Source organism: Saimiri boliviensis, chromosome 2 (assembly GCF_048565385.1).
Source record: "Saimiri boliviensis isolate mSaiBol1 chromosome 2, mSaiBol1.pri, whole genome shotgun sequence".
Classification (NCBI taxonomy): Eukaryota; Metazoa; Chordata; class Mammalia; order Primates; family Cebidae; genus Saimiri; species Saimiri boliviensis.
In genome coordinates, this window is record NC_133450.1 from 126,862,825 (window position 1) to 126,884,423 (window position 21,599).

The following is a 21,599-nucleotide window of genomic DNA, read 5'->3' on the forward strand; positions in this document are numbered from 1 at the left end:
TTTTTTTTTTGAGATAAGAGTTTTTGCTCTTGTTACCCAGGCTGGAGTGCAATGGCGCGATCTCGGCTCACTGCAACCTCCGCCTCCTGGGTTCAAGCAATTCTCCTGCCTCAGCCTCCTGAGTAGCTGGGATTACAGGCACGTGCCACCATGCCCAGCTAATTTTTTGGATTTTTAGTAGAGACGGGGTTTCACCATGTTGACGAGGATGGTCTCGATCTCTCGACCTCGTGATCCACCCGCCTCGGCCTCCCAAAGTGCTGGGATTACAGGCTTGAGCCACCGTGCCCGGCCCAAAGGTAATGTTTAAGCTTTTAAATGTAACTAAAACCAAATAAAATTCATCCAAAAAACTGAAAAGACATTGATTTGAAATTACACGTTTTTATGCTGTAGTGTATACATATTTTAAAAAACAATTCTTAAACAGATTGATCTAAAAATTTGAAACCACTAAATCAAAAGCTTATCTTTATGAGTATAGGTGAAATTTAAACTTCTAAAAACTGCTATATATACCCACCAAGAAGCACCAATAATTCATTCTTAAACCTTACTCTCTGAATGTATAGACTATAATATCTGAAAAGCTATAGGCCAATTACTTGCTTTGCATCAAGTAAAACAAACTGTAGAAAAAAGAGTAAAATCTCATATATGTAGACTCTAAGAGGTGTCTGATTATCTTAAAAATGTAATAACTTGTTATAGCTATATTAGCAAAACACTGCTGGTAGTGTTTCTTACTATTTTTTTATTTTTTATTTTGAGATGGAGTCTCACTCTGTCACCCAGGCTGGAGTGCAATGGCGTGATCTTGGCTCAATGCAACCTCTGTCTCCCGGGTTCAAGCCAATTCTCCTGTCTCAGCCTCCTGAGTAGCTGGGATTACAGGTACGCATCATCATGCCCAGCTAATTTTTTGTATTTGTAGTAGAGATGGTGTTTTGCCATGTTGGCCAGGCTGGTCTCGAGCTCCTGACCTCAAGCAATCCACCCGCCTCAGCCTCCAAAGTGCCGGGATTACAGGTGTGAGCCACTGCGCCTGGCCATTATAATCTATTTTTATCTAGCCTCTAGAGCAGGTGTCCTAAGTAAAAAACAAAAACAGCAACAACAACAACAAAACACCTTTTTTTTGAGACAGTCTCACTCTGTTACTCAGGCTGGAATGCAATGGCATTATCAAAGTTCACTGCAGCTTCAACCTCCCAGGCTCAAGCGATTCCCCCACCTAAGTCTCCCAAGTAGCTGGCACTACAGGTGCCTGGCTAATTTTTAATTTTTTTGTAAAGATGGGGTCTTGCTATGTTGCCCAGGTTGGTCTCAAACTCCTGGGCTCAAGTAATCCTCCCTGCTTGGTCTCCCAAAGTGCTAGGACTACAGGTTCTTTTTTTTTTTTTTTTTGAGACAGGGTTTCACTCCCTCACCCAGGCTGGAGTGCAGTGGCATGATCTCAGCTTACTGAAACCTCAAGCAGTTCTGCTGCCTCAGTCTTCCAAGTAGATGGGACTACAGGCATGCGCCGCTGCACCCGGCTAATTTTTCTATTTTTTGTAGAGATAGGGTTTCGCCATGTTGCCCAGGTTGGTCTTAAACCCCTGAGCTCAAGTGATCTGTCCACCTCACCTTCCAAAGTGCAAGGATTACAGGCTTAAGCCACAGTGCTTGGCCAAAATTCTTTATATGTTAATGAAGGCTTTCCAAAATGCTTTGTTATGGCTTATAATAGTTTACTTAGCCATGTCTTTTTTCCTAGGAGTTATCTAGGAAATCTAGGTTGACCTTTCTGAATGAGCAGTCTATAAGACAGAGTTTAAAATTAATAAAATATGTTTTATTATAAACTTTCTAATTCATTCAATTGATAGAGAAGAACTTATAAAACTGTATTACAGTAGAGAAAAATCAATACATGTTGAGTATCCCTTATCCTAAATGCTGGGACCGTAAGTATTTCAGATTTCAAATTATTTTGGATTTTGGAATTCTGGGCATTATACAGTTCAGCATCTCTAATCTGAAAATCTAAAATTCGAAAGGCTCCAATAAGCATTTCTTTTGAGCACTATGTTAGCACTCAAAAAGTTTGCAATTAGGGATGCTCAATCTGTAGACATAAGAAAAGAATGACCAAATTGAAATATAAAAATAAGGCGAGGTACAGTGGCTCACGCCTATAATCCCAGCACTTTGGGAGGCTCAGGTGGGCAGATAACCTGAGGTCAGTTTGAGATCAACCTGGCCGACATGGTAAAACCCTGTCATTACTAAAAAATACCAAAATTAGCTAGGCATGGTGGCAGGTGCCTGTAACCATAGCTACTCAGGAGGCTAAGGCAGGAGAATCACTTGAACCTGGGAGGCGGAAGTTGCAGTGAGCTGAGATCGTGCCACTACACTTCAGCCTGGGCAACACAGCGAGACTCGGTTTCAAAAAAGAATATAAAAACCTTTGCCTCTGAATAGTATTTTCTCAATTTAAAAATAATTAGTGAAGAGTTTCTTTGATTTGTTGGTAAGAAATATACAGAAACATTAATGATCAGTGAGAGCTGATGAAAAGGATAATTTTAGAAACTTAGACCCCAAGAACTCACAGCAGCAACCTGAGTCATCACTAGTGCATCCATGTTTGCTTCTCTTGGGTTCCATGGGTCAATACATTCAAAGTGCAGTAGCACTGTAGAATGAGAAGTTGGATAGTATTGGCTATAGACTCCAGAGAAAGTTTGATCCTTGGATCTGCTGGGAGGTTAACAGTGATTCCTGGTTTTACACGGAAAAAGTGAGGCAGCCCTGGAAACACAGACCCTAAAATGTAAGATTTTTTAAAATTCCGTAAATGCTTTCATCTTATTTTAATGACAGCAAGAGTTAAATATAATGTACAATATGACATGAGTAACATTTTATCAAAACTTTTTTAAAAATAATTTTATTGTATCATGGAATCCTCTTTTTAAATGAAAACACATCAGATACTTGGTGAACTGGAAAACAATTTATAGAGTTCTATTTACACGTAACTTCCCCAGAGTGCACCTCTTATAAAAGGCAAGGATGTGGGTTATTTCATTCAAACAACAAGAAGTCTCAATTAAATGACCAAGCTAACTCTCCTTCAAGTCTCTAACCATCCACTAATTAATTTAATACAACATTCTTATTTGATCTTTTAAATGACAGGCAACCTCTGAAAGCGTATTTTAGCTATTCTTGAGACTTCTACTAGGCTTTAGCTACAAGAATATAGCACCAAAATCCATTTTAGTAGTATTAATATTTGTTACTAATATTGAGTTTTTAAAACATACAATTTCATGTAGGCATACTGGAAAAATTCAGACCAATATGAATTTAACATTTTATAAAATGAGTAATAAAAAGCTTTTTTAAATATAGCAATTTTAAAATGCAAAGAATATTCTTTTATATAGCCAGATAAGCTGGTTAGACTACAAAACCTAAGGTCTCAGAAAACCTTTGGCTTAAAAATTGACTACTGCAGCTGGGCGCGGTGGCTCACGCCTGTAATCCCAGCACTTTGGGAGGCCGAGGCGGGTGGATCATGAGGTCAAGAGATCGAGACCATCCTGGTCAACATGGTGAAACCCCATCTCTACTAAAAACACAAGAAATTAGCTGGGCATGGTGGCGCGTGCCTGTAATCCCAGCTACTCAGGAGGCTGAGGCAGGAGAATTGCCTGAACCCAGGAGGCGGAGGTTGCGGTGAGCCAAGATCGTGCCATTGCACTCCAGCCTGGGTAACAAGAGCAAAACTCCGTCTCAAAAAAAAAAACAAAAACAAAAACAAACAAACAAAAAAATTGACTACTGCAAAATCCTAATCTATTTATTATAAAATTTTAGAGCAATTTAGAAATACTGAAAGTTACTAAGAGGTGCCAGATTTTTAAAGATCGAAGTAAACACAATTTTTCTCCCTTAAATTTTGAAAGATTTTCTATATTCAATTGGATGACTGTTCATATTTAATGTTACTTATGAAGAAACCCTTTCTTTCAGTTATACAATGAACTATTATAATGCAAAACTGAAATGGTACAAGCAAAATACTCAACTTCATACTTTGATAAATAATATATGAAAAAGATATTACCCATAAGTATGATACAAAATTCTAGGTAGAGTCCCACCTACCTATATTAAAAACAAAACAAAACAAAAACTTAAGAGACGAAGGGGGAACTATTTATCAATTGATTGACTTACAGGACAATGCAAATGAGGATGCCTGACTGAAAGTCTATGTGACCAATTCTTTCTGGTAGCCTGAGATGCCTGCTCCATGCCTGACTCCCAATCTTGTTGGAACTGTGCAGTCTCTATAAACTCAAGTACAATTCAAAAGCTGCATATGAAAAAAAAAAAAAAGAAGAAGAAGGGAGAAGAAAGGAGGGAGGGAGAGAAACAGGGAAACAGAGAAGGTAGGAAGGGAGAGGAATGGAGGAAGGGAGGGCAGGAAAGCAAGCAAGTGAGCCTTGCTAACTTGGAAAAATATCAGTGGCCTTTAACTGAAAGGGAATAGTGCAAGTTTAATCTTTGACCCCTATAAAACATTGGATTGTGATTTTAAAAACAAAACAAAACAAAACAAAACCAAAGAAACACACCACAGTTCTTATGAGTGAAGCTTAGCCTGTTAAGAAGGCTTATTACCATAGCACACAAGAAGCTGCCTGGTTCATTAGAGAAACTGTCCAGCCCAAGCCAAAGTAGCAGACATACTGCAATTCAATTTCAAAAAGATTTTTTGTTGTTGTTGTTGTTGTTTTTGAGGCAGGGTCTTGCTCTGTCGCCCAGACTGCAGTGCAGTGGTGCGATCTCGGCCCACTGCAACCTCTATCTCCCAGGTTCAAGCGATTCTCCTGTCTCTGCCTCCTGAGTAGCTGGGATTACAGGGGCACACTACCACACCTGGCTAATTTTTTGATTTTTAGTAGAGATGGGGTTTCATCAAGTTGGCCAGGCTGGTCTTGAGCACCTGACCTTAAGTGATCCACCCTGGCTTCCCAAAGTGCTGGGATTATAGGAGTGAGCCACCTTGCCCAGCCCAAAAAGTTAAAAAAGAAAAAAAAAATTAATAATGACAAGCCACCCTGCCCCCACCCTCAGAAATGAGATTCTTCCCTTCAGAAAAATCTCTGTAAATGATACAGCCAGGCCTGAATTTTGAGGCCAGGGTTACCTCCAGTCCTCCCTGTTTTCTGCAGCTATAAATGCCTCTGCCACCTCCTGCTCCAGGGGCTGCCCCGAGACAGGACACGAATACAAGTCCAAACCCTCTACCCAGCATCAGCTCTGCAGTCTTGAATCATTTTCCCGACCACAGTACTCTATTCAGTTGTTCACTTTAATACTTTGACCAAGAAAGACCGCTTTTATTATAGAAATGACTTTTATAAATATGGATAAAAGTATAAGATGAAAGGAAGCATATACTAAAAATCAGATTTATGAAGAACAGCAGTTTTCCTTCTTGGTTGGAAGATTTGTAGAAGTGATTAAATACTATTTATGCAATTCTGCACTGCATATACTTCTTAGGATACTATGTAACACCAAGTAATTTACATACATGTCAGCTTCTAAATGACTTACAGTAACCATCAGTTTAAATGATTGTTTTGCAAGTGCCTCCTACTGGAATTCCATCATATTTATTATCTTTGACTTCATTGCTTAACAGTTCTCTTTTTTCTCTTACTCTAAATAACTAAGAGTTGGCTGTATGCCTTTTTTTATGGGGAGGAAAACAGCTTTTGTACTTCGATGTTTTTTACCATTAGCTTTCACAAAAATTTAATAATGCCCACATTATTAAAATGAAACACTGGAATGAACTTAGACCTCACTATGCTTTTAAACAAAGTATTTAACCTGGTAAAGCTGATGACTTTGTTTTAAAAAAAAACCTGGGTGTTGCTGCATCACATCAGACAAGTACAGCAACCTGAAATGCACAGATGACCACCATCTCTCCCTGGAGACCTGCGTTAGCTCCTACACAAATGACCAGATTTTTAGTCAACCATTTAAGAATTCTAGCATTTTGTTCTCTTGATAAAGAAAAATCACACTGTTGCCAAGTTCATGTATTTTTAAAAATGGAAAAGTCTCCAGGTCACGAAATGAAGAAAGCTCTTAAGCATTTTACATCTAAATGAAGCAATAGCAATTCTGATACCAGCAATATCCCTGTTGATTTAAAAAAGATTGGTCCTCACAATGTTCAAATTATTCTACACAAATGACTTGTAAAATTTTTTACAATTATATTTTTTTACCCGAGATTCATCATCAATCATTCAATTAAGCTAAAACTGATTTTAGCAGAAAGTAGAAATGTTTCAGAATATTAAAATATCACCTTATTACTGATTTTACAATTTGAAACTAATAACAACTTAAACTAAAAAAAAATAATAAAAAAAAAAATGCATGTCACTAAAAAAATTTTTCCAGTCTTTTCCCTTCTACCCAGGAAAATTTTACATCTGATGTCACCAACATGAGCCCTTGGTGATCTTCTGAAGTCTTCCAAAGATTATACCTTGGTAGACTTACTGGTGGTCTCCTTCAACTCGTCTCTTACGCACTATGAGAAAAAGAAGAGAAAATATGTTAGAAATCCCTATTAGTTTTTACAATGGTAACTTGCTTGTAACAAGTTATAAGCTTTACAAAATTGAAATGTCAATTTCCAGTTCCTATGACCATTAAGTTAAAAAAGACAAAATCTACTTCACATCATTCACCAGTGTCATTTACTTGTTGAGAACAGAGGGGTTTCAAAACAAGAACTACGTGCCCTAAGGCTCACTGACTCATAGCTGTGCTTACACAGCAGCAGTGCTAGAAATCTAAAACAGAATGGTCACCAATCATCTACAAGTCATTTGTTTTTATTTTTAACTTTGTAATTTATTTTACTAATAAAATAGAGGCGACATCTCACTATCTTTCCCAGGCTGGTCTCAGACTCTTGGGCTCAAGTGATCTGCCTGCCTCAGCATCTCAAAGTGCTGGGATTACAGGTGTGAGCCATTGCGCCCAGCCCAAGTCATTTGTTTACTGAAAAAGTATATACTTAGGTTTGAAAAAGCAGCTAATAAATTAGTGTCTTAAATTCTGAAGTGAAATTCAGGCAGCTGGGGTTAGAACATAGTGAAAGTAACTATTTGCATGCTCTCCTGATTAGACATTACAATGTATTTCCTTAGGCTGTCAAAGAATATACCAAAAACATTTTTGACATTTTTATAGGTAAGTGATTTGCTACTGCTTTCTGAATTTTCCTTCTCTTGTCTCCTGTAAAATAAACCAGTCCAAGGTCTGACAAAAGAACAAATGCAAAGTAATGAAAATCTCAGACCCTGGTAATATGATGCAGTCACTTCTGGCTACCATAAACTTTGATGCCTAAGTGGCCAGCCAACTAGCTCAGCTGATGCAGCAAAGAATGGTACATGCATGTATCTGAGACTACCAGCCTCTTCCTGGACTGGTGACACCAAACTACTCAGGGGTGCTCTCTGGTAGCAGAACAAGGTCTTCAACTTCAGATCTTGCTACCTGTACTCTCACCTATCAGCCACTAGAGAACATTCATTGAGTGCCACCCATTCAGGGCTCTCAGCATTGTGGCGAGTTCCTAGAGAGGACAAAAACCATAGGTTCCAGAGTCAGTGACAAATAGAGTGAATCATGGCTCTGTCACTTCTGTAGTGTGTATTTTGGCCTAAACTGGCTGTATGACAGAGAAACTAGAAGCCAACAGGTGCACCTGGTGTCCAGGCCAAGCCATAGACACTCTGCTCTTGTGCTATTCTGACCACTGGCTTTTGTTTGTCAGCCTTTAATAGATAAGACCATATGTTCGGATGAAGCGTATAAAATCTTGTTCAGCCATAAGCGGGGTGCTCACTTGAAAATCAAACCAGAAGGACTAAAGTTTCAGGTTCCCATGAACATTTTTATACTTATCTAATAAAGTTTGCCTGACTCTAACTTTATTTTATCATTTATTTATTTTTTTGCCAGAAGTCGATAAAAATAGGGATTGTTTCATAAATGTGTGTGTCACCCTTGCAAGGGGCCATTGCTAATCTTTTCTGTATCATTCCAATTTTAGTGTATGTGCTGTCAAAGCAAGGAACTAATTTTAATCCACACTAACAAAGAAGAAGCTCACGTGTTCACAGAAATATTAAGAAAAAAATTAAATGGAGAGGAGCCCTCAAATATCAAATCATGTATATAGATCTTTGAAAAATACAGAAATGTCTGAAAGGCAAACTTTAGATAATTATTTACGGTAGAAATTTCAAAGAAAATTCTGAATTGCAGCAGGGTTTGGATGTTATTGGCATACCACTTCAGATGCTAAAATAATAATGCATGTTATAAAAAGATCTATAGGACAGAGTACAACAACCAAAAAAGGTCTAGAAAATAGAATATGTAGTTAGCTAGTGTAAAGATACTAATGTGAGACTCAAGGGTAAATAGAATATTGCATGTATACCATAGAACCTCTTTGCTGTTACAGCTGTGACACTTCTTAGCTGAAGAGATGGAGAGTAGGCAAAATTATTTCAACTAATAGCTGAGACTAAGAAAACAATGAGAGAAGGAATGAAGTTATCAAAATCAGAACACGAAGATCTGATAGAGGCCCATCTACAAGGTGAAAAAGAACTATATTTCCAAGAGATTCTGTACAAGGTTTTGTTCTTTGATTATCTCTTTTGAGGCTGCTGAGACCAGTATGTCAGAAAACCTAGTCTTCAGGTTTTCCATCTTTATCTATTAGGCAGAAGTTAAGAGTATACAGCTGAAAAAAAATTCAGCTGAGTGCAAGAATGAAAGGCTGCTGCCACTGTGTGCACAGCAGAGAACAACAGGTCATTTCTGACTCCTCTTTCTCACCTGGTGCTCACTTGTTACCTTCCAGCAATTCCTCAGTTCATCCTCTAGATGGCAGGCTTATAATTTTTGCCCTACTAACAAATTCTTTGGATCTGGTCCAATTTCTTTCCCAAACACATTACACTGATATAAGTTGTCAATAGGTCATCATTAGTTAATTTTGAATGTCTAACTAACCTCATTTTCTAACTATAAAAGAACAATAAGGGCAATTTTTTTAAAAAGTATCTTAATCATTTATTCAGTGGCCTCTAATGGCTTTCAAATGCCTCCTGCAAAAAATCCAAATAAATCGAAGTTCTTTGTCATGTAATTTTAGTGTATTCTACCAACAGTACCAACAGTCCCTCTTAAATCTGCTGATAAAAGCCTTTTTTTTTTTTTTTTTTTAAGACGGAGTCTTGCTCTCTCTCCCAGGCTGGAGTGCAGTGGCACAATCTTGGCTCACTGCAACCTCCACCTCCCAGGTTCAACCGATTCTCCTGCCTGAGCCTCCCAAGTAGCTAGGACTACAAGCCTGTGCCACCACACCCAGCTAATTTTTGTATTTTTAATAGAGCCAGGGTTTCTTTATGTTGGTCAGACTGGTCTTGAACTCCTGACTTCAGGTGATCCACCTGCCTCAGCCTCCCAAAGTGCTGGGATTAGAGGCATGAGCCACCACACCTGGCCTGATACAACTTTTTAAATGTTAGCTTTAAACAACAAATACTTACTGAAAGTTTATTCTAGAGTCAGCATCATGCTATTGAGAGTCAGTTCTTAAAATCTGCAGTCTGTCATCAGCATACTCTTAAATTGTTGGCTCTCAAATTGGAGCTTTTATCCATAATTGCCCTATCCAGGAATGTGCTTATTATCATTTCATGCCTGAGACCCACATCTGAAAATCTAGTCATTTGTGGGATTCTGGGATTTGTTAAGGTAGTTTCCAAGGAGAGGAAAACTGGAGCACACTTCTGGCTTAGTTTATGGCTATTTAGGTACCAGTGAATTGTAACTGTCAGAAAGTCCATATTGTACTACTTATTTATTCACTTAATCCCATTTTCTTAAGTACCTATTGTGCATCAGGCATGGTTTTAACAGTGTTGGGATTCAATAGTTGGACATGGCTCCTGCCAACATGGTCCCTGCCCTCAAAAAGCATATAGTCTTTGTAAGTAAGACTATTACATATAACTAATTTTTTGAGTAAAAGGCAATTTAAAAAATGTGACATGCTATGGGCACACCTGCTTAAGATATATAACAATGATGAACTCAGAAACTCAAATATCCACTCAACACTGGAGAAACAGGCCAGGGTTCCTGAGTGTGAAATGCCTACAACCCAAATCCCATCACAGACTAAATCAGAGCCTCCAAGGAAACTTGCTCTGTCAGTTTTCTGTAGTGTGTTTTTTGGCAAGTTAGTTAACTTCTTTGAGTCTCAACCTATCCTGTATTATAGGAGAACAATAGTATCTGTACCTCGTGGTTGCACAGTGCACTAATGACAACACAGTAAACATTCAACAGAGCACTCAGCTTCATTATCCATCAAAGTAGGGTTATGTGATGGTCCCGAGGCCCTGGTCAACCATTTTTTGGGGGTGAAGAAAACCATTTTAAGCCAATAACCTATGTGTTTTTAAAGCTCTCCAATCATTTATGAAGTCTAGCTAGCACTTCTTTATGACGTTCTCTTAAAACACTGCTCTAAGAAGCAAAATTAAAGGCTGGAAGGAAAAAATAGAAGCTAACTAGTGAAGCAATACTAAAACAATTAGCATGACTTTGCAAACTACATCTGTAATCAACAATACACCAAAACACACCAATTTTCTCTTTTCAAAAGCAAGCAGCTAAAAATCTCCTCTGGAGAACCACTGTCATATAAAGGACAGAAAGGGTCTGAGTTAATAAAGGAATGAAGTGCTAATTTTTTCCTGCTCCAGAAACTTACAGAATGCAAACTCAAATATGGCTGAAGCTTAAGAGAATGGCAACACTTTGAAATATCACTCCTTTTGAGAAGTCTTGTTTTACTTGTCTAAAAGACATCTTTAAAAATACTTCAATGGCAAACATCCTAATTTAAAACAGTCAACTTTTGGAAACATGTAGAATAAAATTCTAAGCACCATATTCTTTAATTCAGCTTTGGCTGGACAATCTATTTCAAATGGAAGCCACAAGCCTCAAGCAATTAAATAGAAAACATAGGTGAATGAGAGATTACTGACCTAGATGTATGCAGTGAGAAGACAGTTCCACAATAGTCCTGTTAGGAAGACTAGCAAACACCTACATACCAGATTATAAAACCTGGGTAAGAACTACAATTATTCTCTATTTTATATATTTCTTTTTTTTTTTTTTTTTTTTTTTGAGACGGAGTTTCGCTCTTGTTACCCAGGCTGGAGTGCAATGGCGCGATCTTGGCTCACCGCAACCTCCGCCTCCTGGGTTCAGGCAATTCTCCTGCCTCAGCCTCCTTAGTAGCTGGGATTACAGGCACGCGCCACCATGCCCAGCTAATTTTTTGTATTTTTAGTAGAGACAGGGTTTCACCTTGTTGACCAGGATGGTCTCGATCTCTCAACCTCATGATCCACCCGCCTCGGCCTCCCAAAGTGCTGGGATTACAAGCTTGAGCCACCGCGCCCGGCCTATTTTATATATTTCTATAGTCCATATTCTATTAGATAAAACTGAATTTCTGTCTAGGTCTGTTTGACTAAAAGGGCAAAAAACTTTCCTGTAATGTTGCAATCTTTGTTTCAATAGTTCCAAGGACTGATTTGTAACTGAGAACAAACTGTTTGCTTGTTGTAGAAAGCTGGTAATTTAAAACTATGAAATATGTTTGTCACAGAGGCTGATTTTACCCATTAACCCAATCATCACTACAAACTTACTTAAACTGAACTTGAATTCAATCAATATAAAAAGGACCATGCAGATTGTAGAAACAAAGGCGAAATAACTTCTCTGTTAAAATTTATTCTTAAAGGGGAAAGAAGTTCTCTCAATACATTAGCTTATGAAAGAATTCAGAAACTTGATTGATACTGTCTATGTCTTACCTAAGTCATTGTTTTTTGTTATAGCATTAGCTGCCCTGGTTCGTGGTCCCTGCTGCGTAAACTGATAACCAAATTTAAGGATATTTGTATTTTCTTCAAGCATCTTGGCCATTTCCAATTCTACAGCTGTCCCCAACTGCTGCCTCTGGAATAATTAGAAAAAAAGAACAATATTAATAAACTAGATCAAAATACTTTTTAAGGTAAATTAAGACATTCAGGCACATGCTGATTCTGTTGATCTCTTTAAAGGTTCCCAATTCCTACAAGACATACATATTTCAGTAGTTCCAAGGACTGATTTGTAACTGAGAACAAATTGTTTGTTTGTTGTAGAAAACTGGTTACTTAAGGCTGTGAAATGTTTGTCACAGGAAGCTGAGTTTACCCACTGACCCAATCATCACCACAACCTCAGTGGAACTATATTACAAACACACACACACACACACACACACACACACACACCTTTTTTTTTTCCAAAATAAAGTTCAGTAATATGATCATATAGACATCAAAAAAGTGTGAATTACTATAATGACATATCACTTCATACCCACTAGGATAACTATAATAAAAAAGATAGATAATAACAAGTGTTGACAAGAATGTGGAAAAATGGAGACATTGCCGGGAGGAAGGTAAAATGGTGGAGCTACTATGAAAAACTGTCTGGCTGCTGCTTAAAAGTTAAACACAAAGTTACCATATGACCCAGCAATTACACTCCTAGCTATATACTGAATAGAAATGAAAATCTATGTCCATACAAGAGTTTGTAATGAATGTTCACATCAGCATTATTTCTAGTGACCCATAAGTGGATATATGCCAAATGGAATAGAATAATATTCAGTCATAGAAGAATGAGGTACTGAGTATATTACAATACAGATGAACCTCCAGAACATTATGCTAGGTGAAAGAAGCCAGTCACAAAAAGATCACATATTGTTTGATTCTGCAGATATAAGCTGTCCAGAAATCCTAAAAAACAGAAAGTAGATAAGTGACTGCCAGAGCCTGGTGAAAGGGGTATGACTGCTAATGGGGATGGGGTTTCTTTTTAGGGTAATGAAAATGTTCTGGAATTAGTGGTAATGGCTGCAAAACTCTAAAAATATACTAAAAAGCATTTAACTGTATACCCTTACTGTATATAATTATATCTCAATAAAAGTTTAAAGCCGGGCGCGGTGGCTCAAGCCTGTAATCCCAGCACTTTGGGAGGCCGAGGCGGGTGGATCACAAGGTCGAAAGTTCGAGACCATCCTGGTCAACATAGTGAAACCCCATCTCTACTAAAAATACAAAAAACTAGCTGGGCGTGGTGGCGCGTGCCTGTAATCCCAGCTACTCAGGACGCTGAGGCAGGAGAATTGCCTGAGCCCAGGAGGCGGAGGTTGCGGTGAGCCGAGATCGCGCCATTGCACTCCAGCCTGGGTAACGAGAACGAAACTCGTCTCCAAAAAAAAAAAAAAAAAAAAAAAAAAGTTTAAAACATGGATTAAGATGCATGGGGTTAAATTTTAAGACATAATCCTTTTTTCTACCTACATAGTTTATATAATTTATTTACTTAGAGGGACTGAAGGAGATATTTACCAAGTATTTTTTCAAATAACTGCAGTTAATTTTTCTAATAAAAAAATTAATAGCTACTCTGGATGGAAACATTTCTAACATGTATCTCTCTGCCTCTTACTTACAAAAAGCCTACAATGTGGACCTTACCAGCACAGAGCTGAAAAACTGGAAGGCAGACTAAATCACATGGAAGAGTCCTCTCAATTCAAACTGGATAGCCATCTAAATTCTCTTAAAATTATCTAGGGAGAGTATACACCTTTACATTGTATACACCATTATACACATTAAGTTAATATTCTAGATACCCCAAATGTCCTCTCCTTTCAGCCCACCATCTTCCAACAAGAATCCCTGACAGCCCTTCTCCCATCCCCATCCTGAGTTGCCAAGCACTACATAGCAGTGTAGGCTGTAGTTTTCTCGAAGTTACTGTTGTAGAACATTGACCTGATTGTCAATCTTGAGCTCTGCCAGGGTTTCATTATCTCTTAAGGCATCAATCAGTGCTAGAATCCCAGCTCCTGTGATAAAGTTAGACTCCACATTTAAGCTCTTCAAAGTTTTGTTCACTTTCAGCATTTCTGCAAAAGCCTAGAAATTAAAGAAAATATTGAGAGATTAAAATTTGATATAGTACCTACTACATATTGTACATGCCATAAAAAAATACATTAATTGACATAACTGCCTTAATGTTTGTAGTTAGTTGTTTCGGTTTCACACAGTACCGCACAGCTCTCAAATGTACAGCTGTCCCTCAATATTCACTGGGGGTTGGTTCCAGGACCACGCAGATAACAAAATCTTCAGATGCTCAAGTGCCTTATATGAAATGGTGTAGTATTTGTATATAACCTGCATATATCCTCCTGTATACTTTACATCAGGCGTCCCCAAACTACAGCCCACGGGCTGCATGCAGCCCCCTGAGGCCATTTATCCAGCCCCCCGCTGCACTTCAGGAAGGGGCACCTCTTTCATTGGTGGTCAGTGAGAGGAGCACAGTATGTGGCGGCCCTCCAACGGTCTGAGGGACAGTGAACTGGCCCCCTGTGTAAAAAGTTTGAGGACGCCTGCTTTATATTATCTCTAGATTACTTAAAATACCTAATACAGGCCAGGTGTGGTGGCTCACGCCTGTAATCCCAGCACTTGGAAAGGCCGAGGTGGGCGGATTACAAGGTCAGGATCACAGCCTGACCAACATAGTGAAACCCCGACTTTACTAAAATACAAAAAAATTAGCCGGGCATGGTGGTGCATGCCTGTAGTCCCACTACTTGGGAGGCTGAGACAGGAGAATTGCTTGAATCTGGGAGGTGGAGGTTGCAGTGAGATGGGATCGTGCCACTGCACTCCAGCTTGGGCAACAGAGACTTCATCTCAAAAACAAAAACAAACAAAAACATCAAATACAATGCCTACACATCACTTCATTCTCATGGATTCAACATAGTACCTGGCATACAGCAAATTCAGGTTTTACTTTTGGAAATTCATGGAATTTTTTTTCCACTTTTGATCTTAAGTTGGTTGAACTCATGGATGACTGTATCTACTTTTCTTTTTCTTTATTTTTGAGACAGGTCTCACCTTGTCACCCAGGCTGGAGTGCAGTGGCATGATCACAGCTCATTGCAACCTCTGCCTCCTGGGCTCAACTGATCCTCCTACCTCAGCCTCCTGGGTAGCTGAGACTACTGTTGTGCGCTACCATCTGGGCTAAGTTTTGTATTTTTTGTAGAGATGGAGTTTCACCATGTTGCCCAGGCTGGTCTTGAACTCCTGGGCTCAAGCGATCCACCCACCTCGGACTCCCAAAGTGCTGGGATTATAGGTATGAGCCACTGCACCTGGCCTGCACCTACTTTTCATATGTACCCTGTCATGATCCTTAGATTTTTTTGGTCACATGTAACTCCCTATTGGTGATAATCTCTACTCCTCATTCCCTACTTCATGCTTCTTTCTTCTGTCTCCCTCATTCTTTCAGTTTCTGTGTTAGACCAGCTTTATCAATGTCCCTGGATCATCTTTTCTTATTTGGGTCTTGCTGTAGCTGGATAATGTGAAGCCAAAATGAGGGTAAATTATGTACTAATTTCCAAAGGCAGAGGCGAAAAGCAGTGGTCAAGGCAGAAAGCCAGAAAGGAACATAGATAATCAGAACCAGAAGAGCACAAAGGCCACTGAGAAGAAGGGGCTAAGGAAATATTAAATTCCTCAAGTAAATGGTATGTCTTCAATCTGCTTCTGTTTCATTTCTCACAGGATATGGTACAGTGTTAGACATTTGACTCAGTGCTTAATAAATGCCATATTGATTAATTAGCAGAAGCCTATGAGTGAAAAAAGAAAGAGGAGGGAAACTGGGAACGAAAGAGAGAGAGGCAGGAAGAGAGAAGAAGGGAAGGAAGGAGGGGAAGAAGAGGAAAGAAGAATGAGCATGAGTTTATATAAAACAGCCCCTTAGAGGGATCAAAAGCAAGGTTAAACTATAGAAGAGAGGGGTTAGGCCAAGCTTAAAGTTAAAGGAAAGGAAATAGGAGATACTAGAAAAAACTGTGGCTGTTATCTACATACATGTACTTTATATTAGCAACAACTAGCTATGTGACCTGGAGCAAATCCCTTATCCATACATACATTTATTCAAATATTAATGATGGTCTATTATTTGATTAGCACTGTTCTAGAGATTCAGAAATAAGACATATTGGTCCCTGCCTGGCAAACTGTTCATTCTAGTTGGGGAGGGATACAGATAATAACAATAACCAAAGCACAATGTTAGAGGGTAAAAAGAAAAAAGGCACAATAGGGCAGATGGGGAATATTGGGGGTTGGAGTTGCTATTTTACATAGAATTACCAGGAAAAGTCACCTAGAAGGTGACATTTGAGCAAAGAGTCAAAGTGATAAGGTGAAGCTTTGTGGATTATTTTAGGAAGAAAGTTCAAGGCAGAAGGAACAAGTGTACAGGCCCTGATTTGGGAATCCACATGGCAAGTTTGAGGAAGTACAAGAAGGTTATATGGCTAGAGTAGAATGAAATAAAGGGCAAGTAAAGGAGATGAGGTCCACTTATGTGAAGCCTTATAAGACCATTGAAATATTTTGATTTTCCTCTGAAATCTAAGTGGAAAAAAAAAAAAAGAAATAGTTTGATTTTTACTCTCAGTGAGATGGGAAGCTGTGAGGATTCTCCAAATAGGAATGAGATAAATTAAATTTTAAAACAATCACTCTTGGTGCTATGTAAAGAATTGATCTGGGGTAGGTAAAAGAGATGAAGGTAATCCAATTAGGAGGCTGTTGCAATAATTCAGATGGGAAAAGATGGTGGCTTGGATCACGGTCATAGTTGTAAAAATGGTGAGAAGTGGTTGGATTCTGAATATTTTGAAGATAGGACTAAAGGTATGTTTAAGGTTGTAAGAAAGGGATGTCAAGAATGATTCCATTATTTTTTTCCTTTTTTCGTGCCTGAGCAATGAAAGACTGAAATTGCATTTAGTAAGATAGAGAAGGGCACAGAAAAGCAGGCACAGGATGGAAGTCAGGAGTTTGGTTAGGGACTTAAAAGTAAAATGTTCATTAGACATCCAAGTAAAACTGCTGAGGAGGTAGCTGGACATGAATATGGGGTACAGGAGAGAGGTATAAACTGTATATAACTCTGGGAGTCATTAGCAAGTACATGGAAATAATATATGTATTTCTGAGATCACCCAGGAAGTCACTATACACAGAGAAAAGAAGGATCAAGTTCTGGGCCATTCCAGTATTTAGAGGTTGAGGAGATATGGAGGAACCAGCACAGGGCTTTGAGAAGAAATGTCCACTGACGTAAGGGGAGCCCCCAAGGAAGTGATATCCTCAAAGCCAAGTAAAACCAAAGGTTTATACCATGATGAAGTGGGATTTATCTCAGGAATGAAAGGTTGGTTCAACATATAAAAGTCACGCCAGAATGCAAGACAAAAACCACATGATCATCTCAAGAGACACAGCAAAAGCTTTTAACTGAAATCCACCATAAATGGAATCCTCTGCAGATGTTAAAATAAAAGGTGGTAGACCCTTATGTATTTATACAACAAAAATTTAAAGGTAAACCACAGAGTGAAAAATCAAGTTGCAGAACAACATATACTACATGATTCCATTTACGTTTTAAAAAATTCATAGGAAGGAAAGGAAAGCCGGGAGGGGGAAAAAAAGGAAAAAAAAAATCATAGAAAGGAAATACAGGAAAAAATAAACACAGTAAGGTGGTAACTAATATACTGCCTAATAGTGAGCTAAAACATCAACTATAAAAAAGGAATAAACCTTGTTCATAAAAATCACCACTGTTAACACATCCTGGCTACGTCATAATTTTGACATTCTCAATAGTAGCTTACTTACAGCAGCAACAGGGTCATTGCTCCGGGTGGCTGCAAGACTGAAACATTTCACATGTGTGTTGGTTTCCAAAGCCTTTGCAAAATCTTTTAGGGTTGGAATTGGGATATTCTTGAAAGACAATAATATAAAACATCATTACATTTCAATTTTCATTATATCTAGTTTCCATTAATCAAGTACATCTGTCTTTATTTTTTTGCTTTAAAATGTATTCAGAAATTATATAAACACATAAGAGTAGTCTACAAATGAAAACAAATAATGCAGCTTCCTCCATATTTATCTGACTTCTCTATGATGGAGTATTTGCATAAACTACTGACTCAGCAGAGCACATATCACCATTTCTCTAGCACTTAGGTTTAAAAAAAATGCTCACTGTTCTCACCTTTCATTATTCCTTTTATATGAAATTTAAAGTGGATTTACTTTTCTACAAGGAGAGAGATGCAGAAGTCCATCTCTCATGAGTATGATTCCTGAGGCAGACAGTTCTCAGTCACTTAGTTTAAGCTACAAAGTACTAAGAGAGATGAACCCCACACTACTTGAAGAAGAGAAAATAAAGTTATTGAAGGCGCTGATTTCTCTCTGTAGTATCCGAGACTTCAATTTCCTCTAGTCTGGTTGTTTTCAGATCATTACTGTTTATTTAGAGAAGGAGATACACAGGGACCAAATTTAAAAAATAAAAATAGGCCGGGTGCAGTGGCTCATGCCTGTAATCCCAACACTTGGAGGCTGAGGCAGGTGCACCACTTGAGATCAGGAGTTCAAAACCAGCCTGGCCAACATGGGGAAACTCCATCTCTACTAAAAATACAAAAATTAGCTGGGTGTGGTGGTGGGCGCCTGTAATCCCAGCTATCCAGGAAGCTGAGACACAAGAATCACTTGAATCTGGGGTGGGGCAGACGTTGCAGTGAGTCAAGATCAAGCCAGTGCAATCCAGCCTGGGCAACAGAGTGAGACTCTGACTAAAAACAAAAAAAAGTTCGTAATCAACTAAGAATATAAGGTTTCTCTGAGGCTTTCCTTCTTTTACTCACAGGAAGGAACACTCCCTAGAGTAGCATAGAGGTCTTCTTCCCTAGGCTCATGTGATTTCCAGATGCTCTCCTCCCCTTGTCCCGCAATTAGAAAAAAAATCAAGTTTTAAAATGAGGAATTTATAATGAAGCTATTACACGATGGCTATATCTAAGAGATTACCTAAGTTTACTCTTTGGTGATTAATTACCCCATGCCCTCCTAACTAATTTCTTCTTTCCTTATACTCCAAGGAAGCGTTGCATTATTTAAAACTCAAATTAAGAACCCAGAAAGCCTATTCCTAGGTGTTTACTCAAGAGAATTTAAAACATGTTCACACAAAAACCTGTGTGTGAAAGTATATAGTGACTGTACTCATAACCATCCCAAACTGGAAAGAACCCATATGTCTATCAACTGATGAACAGACAGACAAACTGCAGCATATTTGACACATTCACCATGGATGAATCTCAAATGCATTACATTAAGAAGCCAGACCCAAAATGTGATACTATAGGATTCCATTTATATGACATTCTGGAGAAGGCAGAATGATAGGGAAAGAAAATAGGTTAGTGGTTGTCAAGGGCTAGAGCTGGGGCAGAGAATGACTACAAAGGGGTATGAGAGAACTTCTGTGGTGACAGATATATTCTATATCTTGACTGTAATGGTGGTTGTACAAAATTTTATGTACCTGTCAAAAATCATAGAACTGTACACTAAAAGGGAGAATTTTACCTCAAAAAATTAAGTTTTATTTTATTTTTTGAGATGGGGCAGCGGTAGGTCTCACTGTTGCCCAGGCTGGTCTCAAACTTTTGGGCTCAAGTCATCCTCCAGTCTTAGTCTCCTGAGTAGCTGGGATTACAGGCATGCACCACTATACCTGGCTAAGGAACCAAATTTTAAAAAAGCAAGACCCGCTGGATGTGGTGGCTCACGCCTGAAATCCCAGCACTTTGGGAGGCTGAGGTGGGTGGATCACCTGAAGTTGGGAGTTTGAGATCAGCCTGACCAACATGGAGAAACACCATCTCTACTAAAAATACAAAATTAGCTGGGCGTGGTGGCACATGCCTATAATCCCAGCTACTTGGGAGGCTGAAGCAGAAGAATCGCTTGAAACCGGGAGGTGGAGGTTGCGGTGAGCTGATTGCGTGCAATCATACCATTGCACGCCGGCCTGGGCAATAAGAGCAAAACTCGGTCTCAGAAAACGAAGGGAAAAAAAAAAAAAAAAAAGCAACACCCAAGAGACCAAATGTCCTTAGAAGTGGGTAGTATTTAGAAAACCAGAGAGATTTATTCTGACAGTCTGTAGGGTTTACATTTTTAGATGATAAATCCTTCAAAAAGCAAGTTAGAAAATACTATACCATAATACTTTAATAGCTAAAACATAAAGAAACCTATGATGGCATACTTGTAGGAGCAAAAACTTTAAAGTAGAAAGAATTAGACTATTTTATCAGCTGCCCAGCTCTCATCCTAGGTTCAACTGACTCGAAGCAATACAAAACCACCCTGATTAACACACTTACTTTTATATTATTCAAATTAACTTCAACAAGATGAGCATCATTTTCTTTAATTCTCTTCAAACTCTCTTCCACGTTGGTTGGATTTGGTGGCTCATCAAATACTGGAAGAATCTTTTCACCTTTGACCACATCTGCAGTGATACATGAAAAGAGCAGTAGCTGATAACTCTTACAGTGGATGCAGATATTGACTTGGTAACGTTGCTTTCTCTCTCTCTCTCTCTCTCTCTCTCTCTCTCTCACACACACACACACACACATATTTATTCAACAGAACAGATTTAAAAGTTCCATCCCCACAATTCCTAAAGATCCTTTATGTGTTAACACACATTTATTTATTTATTTATTTAATTTTTTTTTTTTTTTGAGATGGAGTCTGACTCTGTCGCCCAGGCTGGAGTGCAGTGGTGCAATGCTGGCTCACTGCAACTTCCACCTCCCATGTTCAAGTGATTCTCCTGCCTCAGCCTCCCAAGTAGCTGGGACTACAGGTGCTTGCCACCATGCCTGGCTGATTTTTGTATTTTTAGGAGAGATGGGGTTTCATCATATTGGCCAGGCTGGTCTTAAACTCCTGGCCTCAAGTGATCTGCCCGCCTTGGCCTCCCAAAGTGCTGGGATTACAGGCATGATTCACTACGAATGGCCTTGACACATATTTAAGCATCCAAATAAAATTTTACTGAATATAAATACCAAACATATTCAGCATTTCATTTTTTGGGACATGTATTAGTCTTCAAAAATGAATATTTTCATTGTCTTAGTATATTACAAGATATTTTTACCACTCAAGTATATTTAATAGCACAAGTTGATGCCATTTGTTTTTTAGCAATATTTAAGATTAAGTATTAGCATGATAAAATCTAGCATCTCATCATTTCTCTGAGATTTGACTGATAATTGGCATAAAGGCAGTAAGAATCACAGACTTAAAGAAATATAGCCTAAATGAGAAGAATAAGGTGATGGAAGGGCACATTAC

General features: G+C 38.6%; 1 protein-coding gene and 1 non-coding gene across 3 annotated transcripts in view; both read right to left on the reverse strand.

Annotated features, from left to right (window-relative positions):
- Positions 1 to 5,359: 5,359 nt before the first annotated feature.
- The window catches only part of TMOD3 (tropomodulin 3), a 91,403-nt gene continuing 75,163 nt past the window's right edge, over positions 5,360 to 21,599 (reverse strand). For both annotated transcript variants that reach the window (XM_039462845.2, XM_039462846.2), the window contains exons 6-10: positions 20,609 to 20,739; positions 18,030 to 18,137; positions 14,064 to 14,207; positions 12,027 to 12,171; positions 5,360 to 6,622 (exon numbers count right to left, since the gene is read on the reverse strand). In XM_039462845.2, coding sequence (XP_039318779.1) covers positions 6,588 to 6,622; positions 12,027 to 12,171; positions 14,064 to 14,207; positions 18,030 to 18,137; positions 20,609 to 20,739 — 563 coding nt within the window. In that variant the 3' untranslated portion in view covers positions 5,360 to 6,587. The remainder of the gene's footprint in view (positions 6,623 to 12,026; positions 12,172 to 14,063; positions 14,208 to 18,029; positions 18,138 to 20,608; positions 20,740 to 21,599) is intronic.
- Positions 8,076 to 8,178, reverse strand: LOC120361437 (U6 spliceosomal RNA). Its single transcript, XR_005577629.1, has one exon. It is a non-coding gene; the product is annotated as a U6 spliceosomal RNA (small nuclear RNA).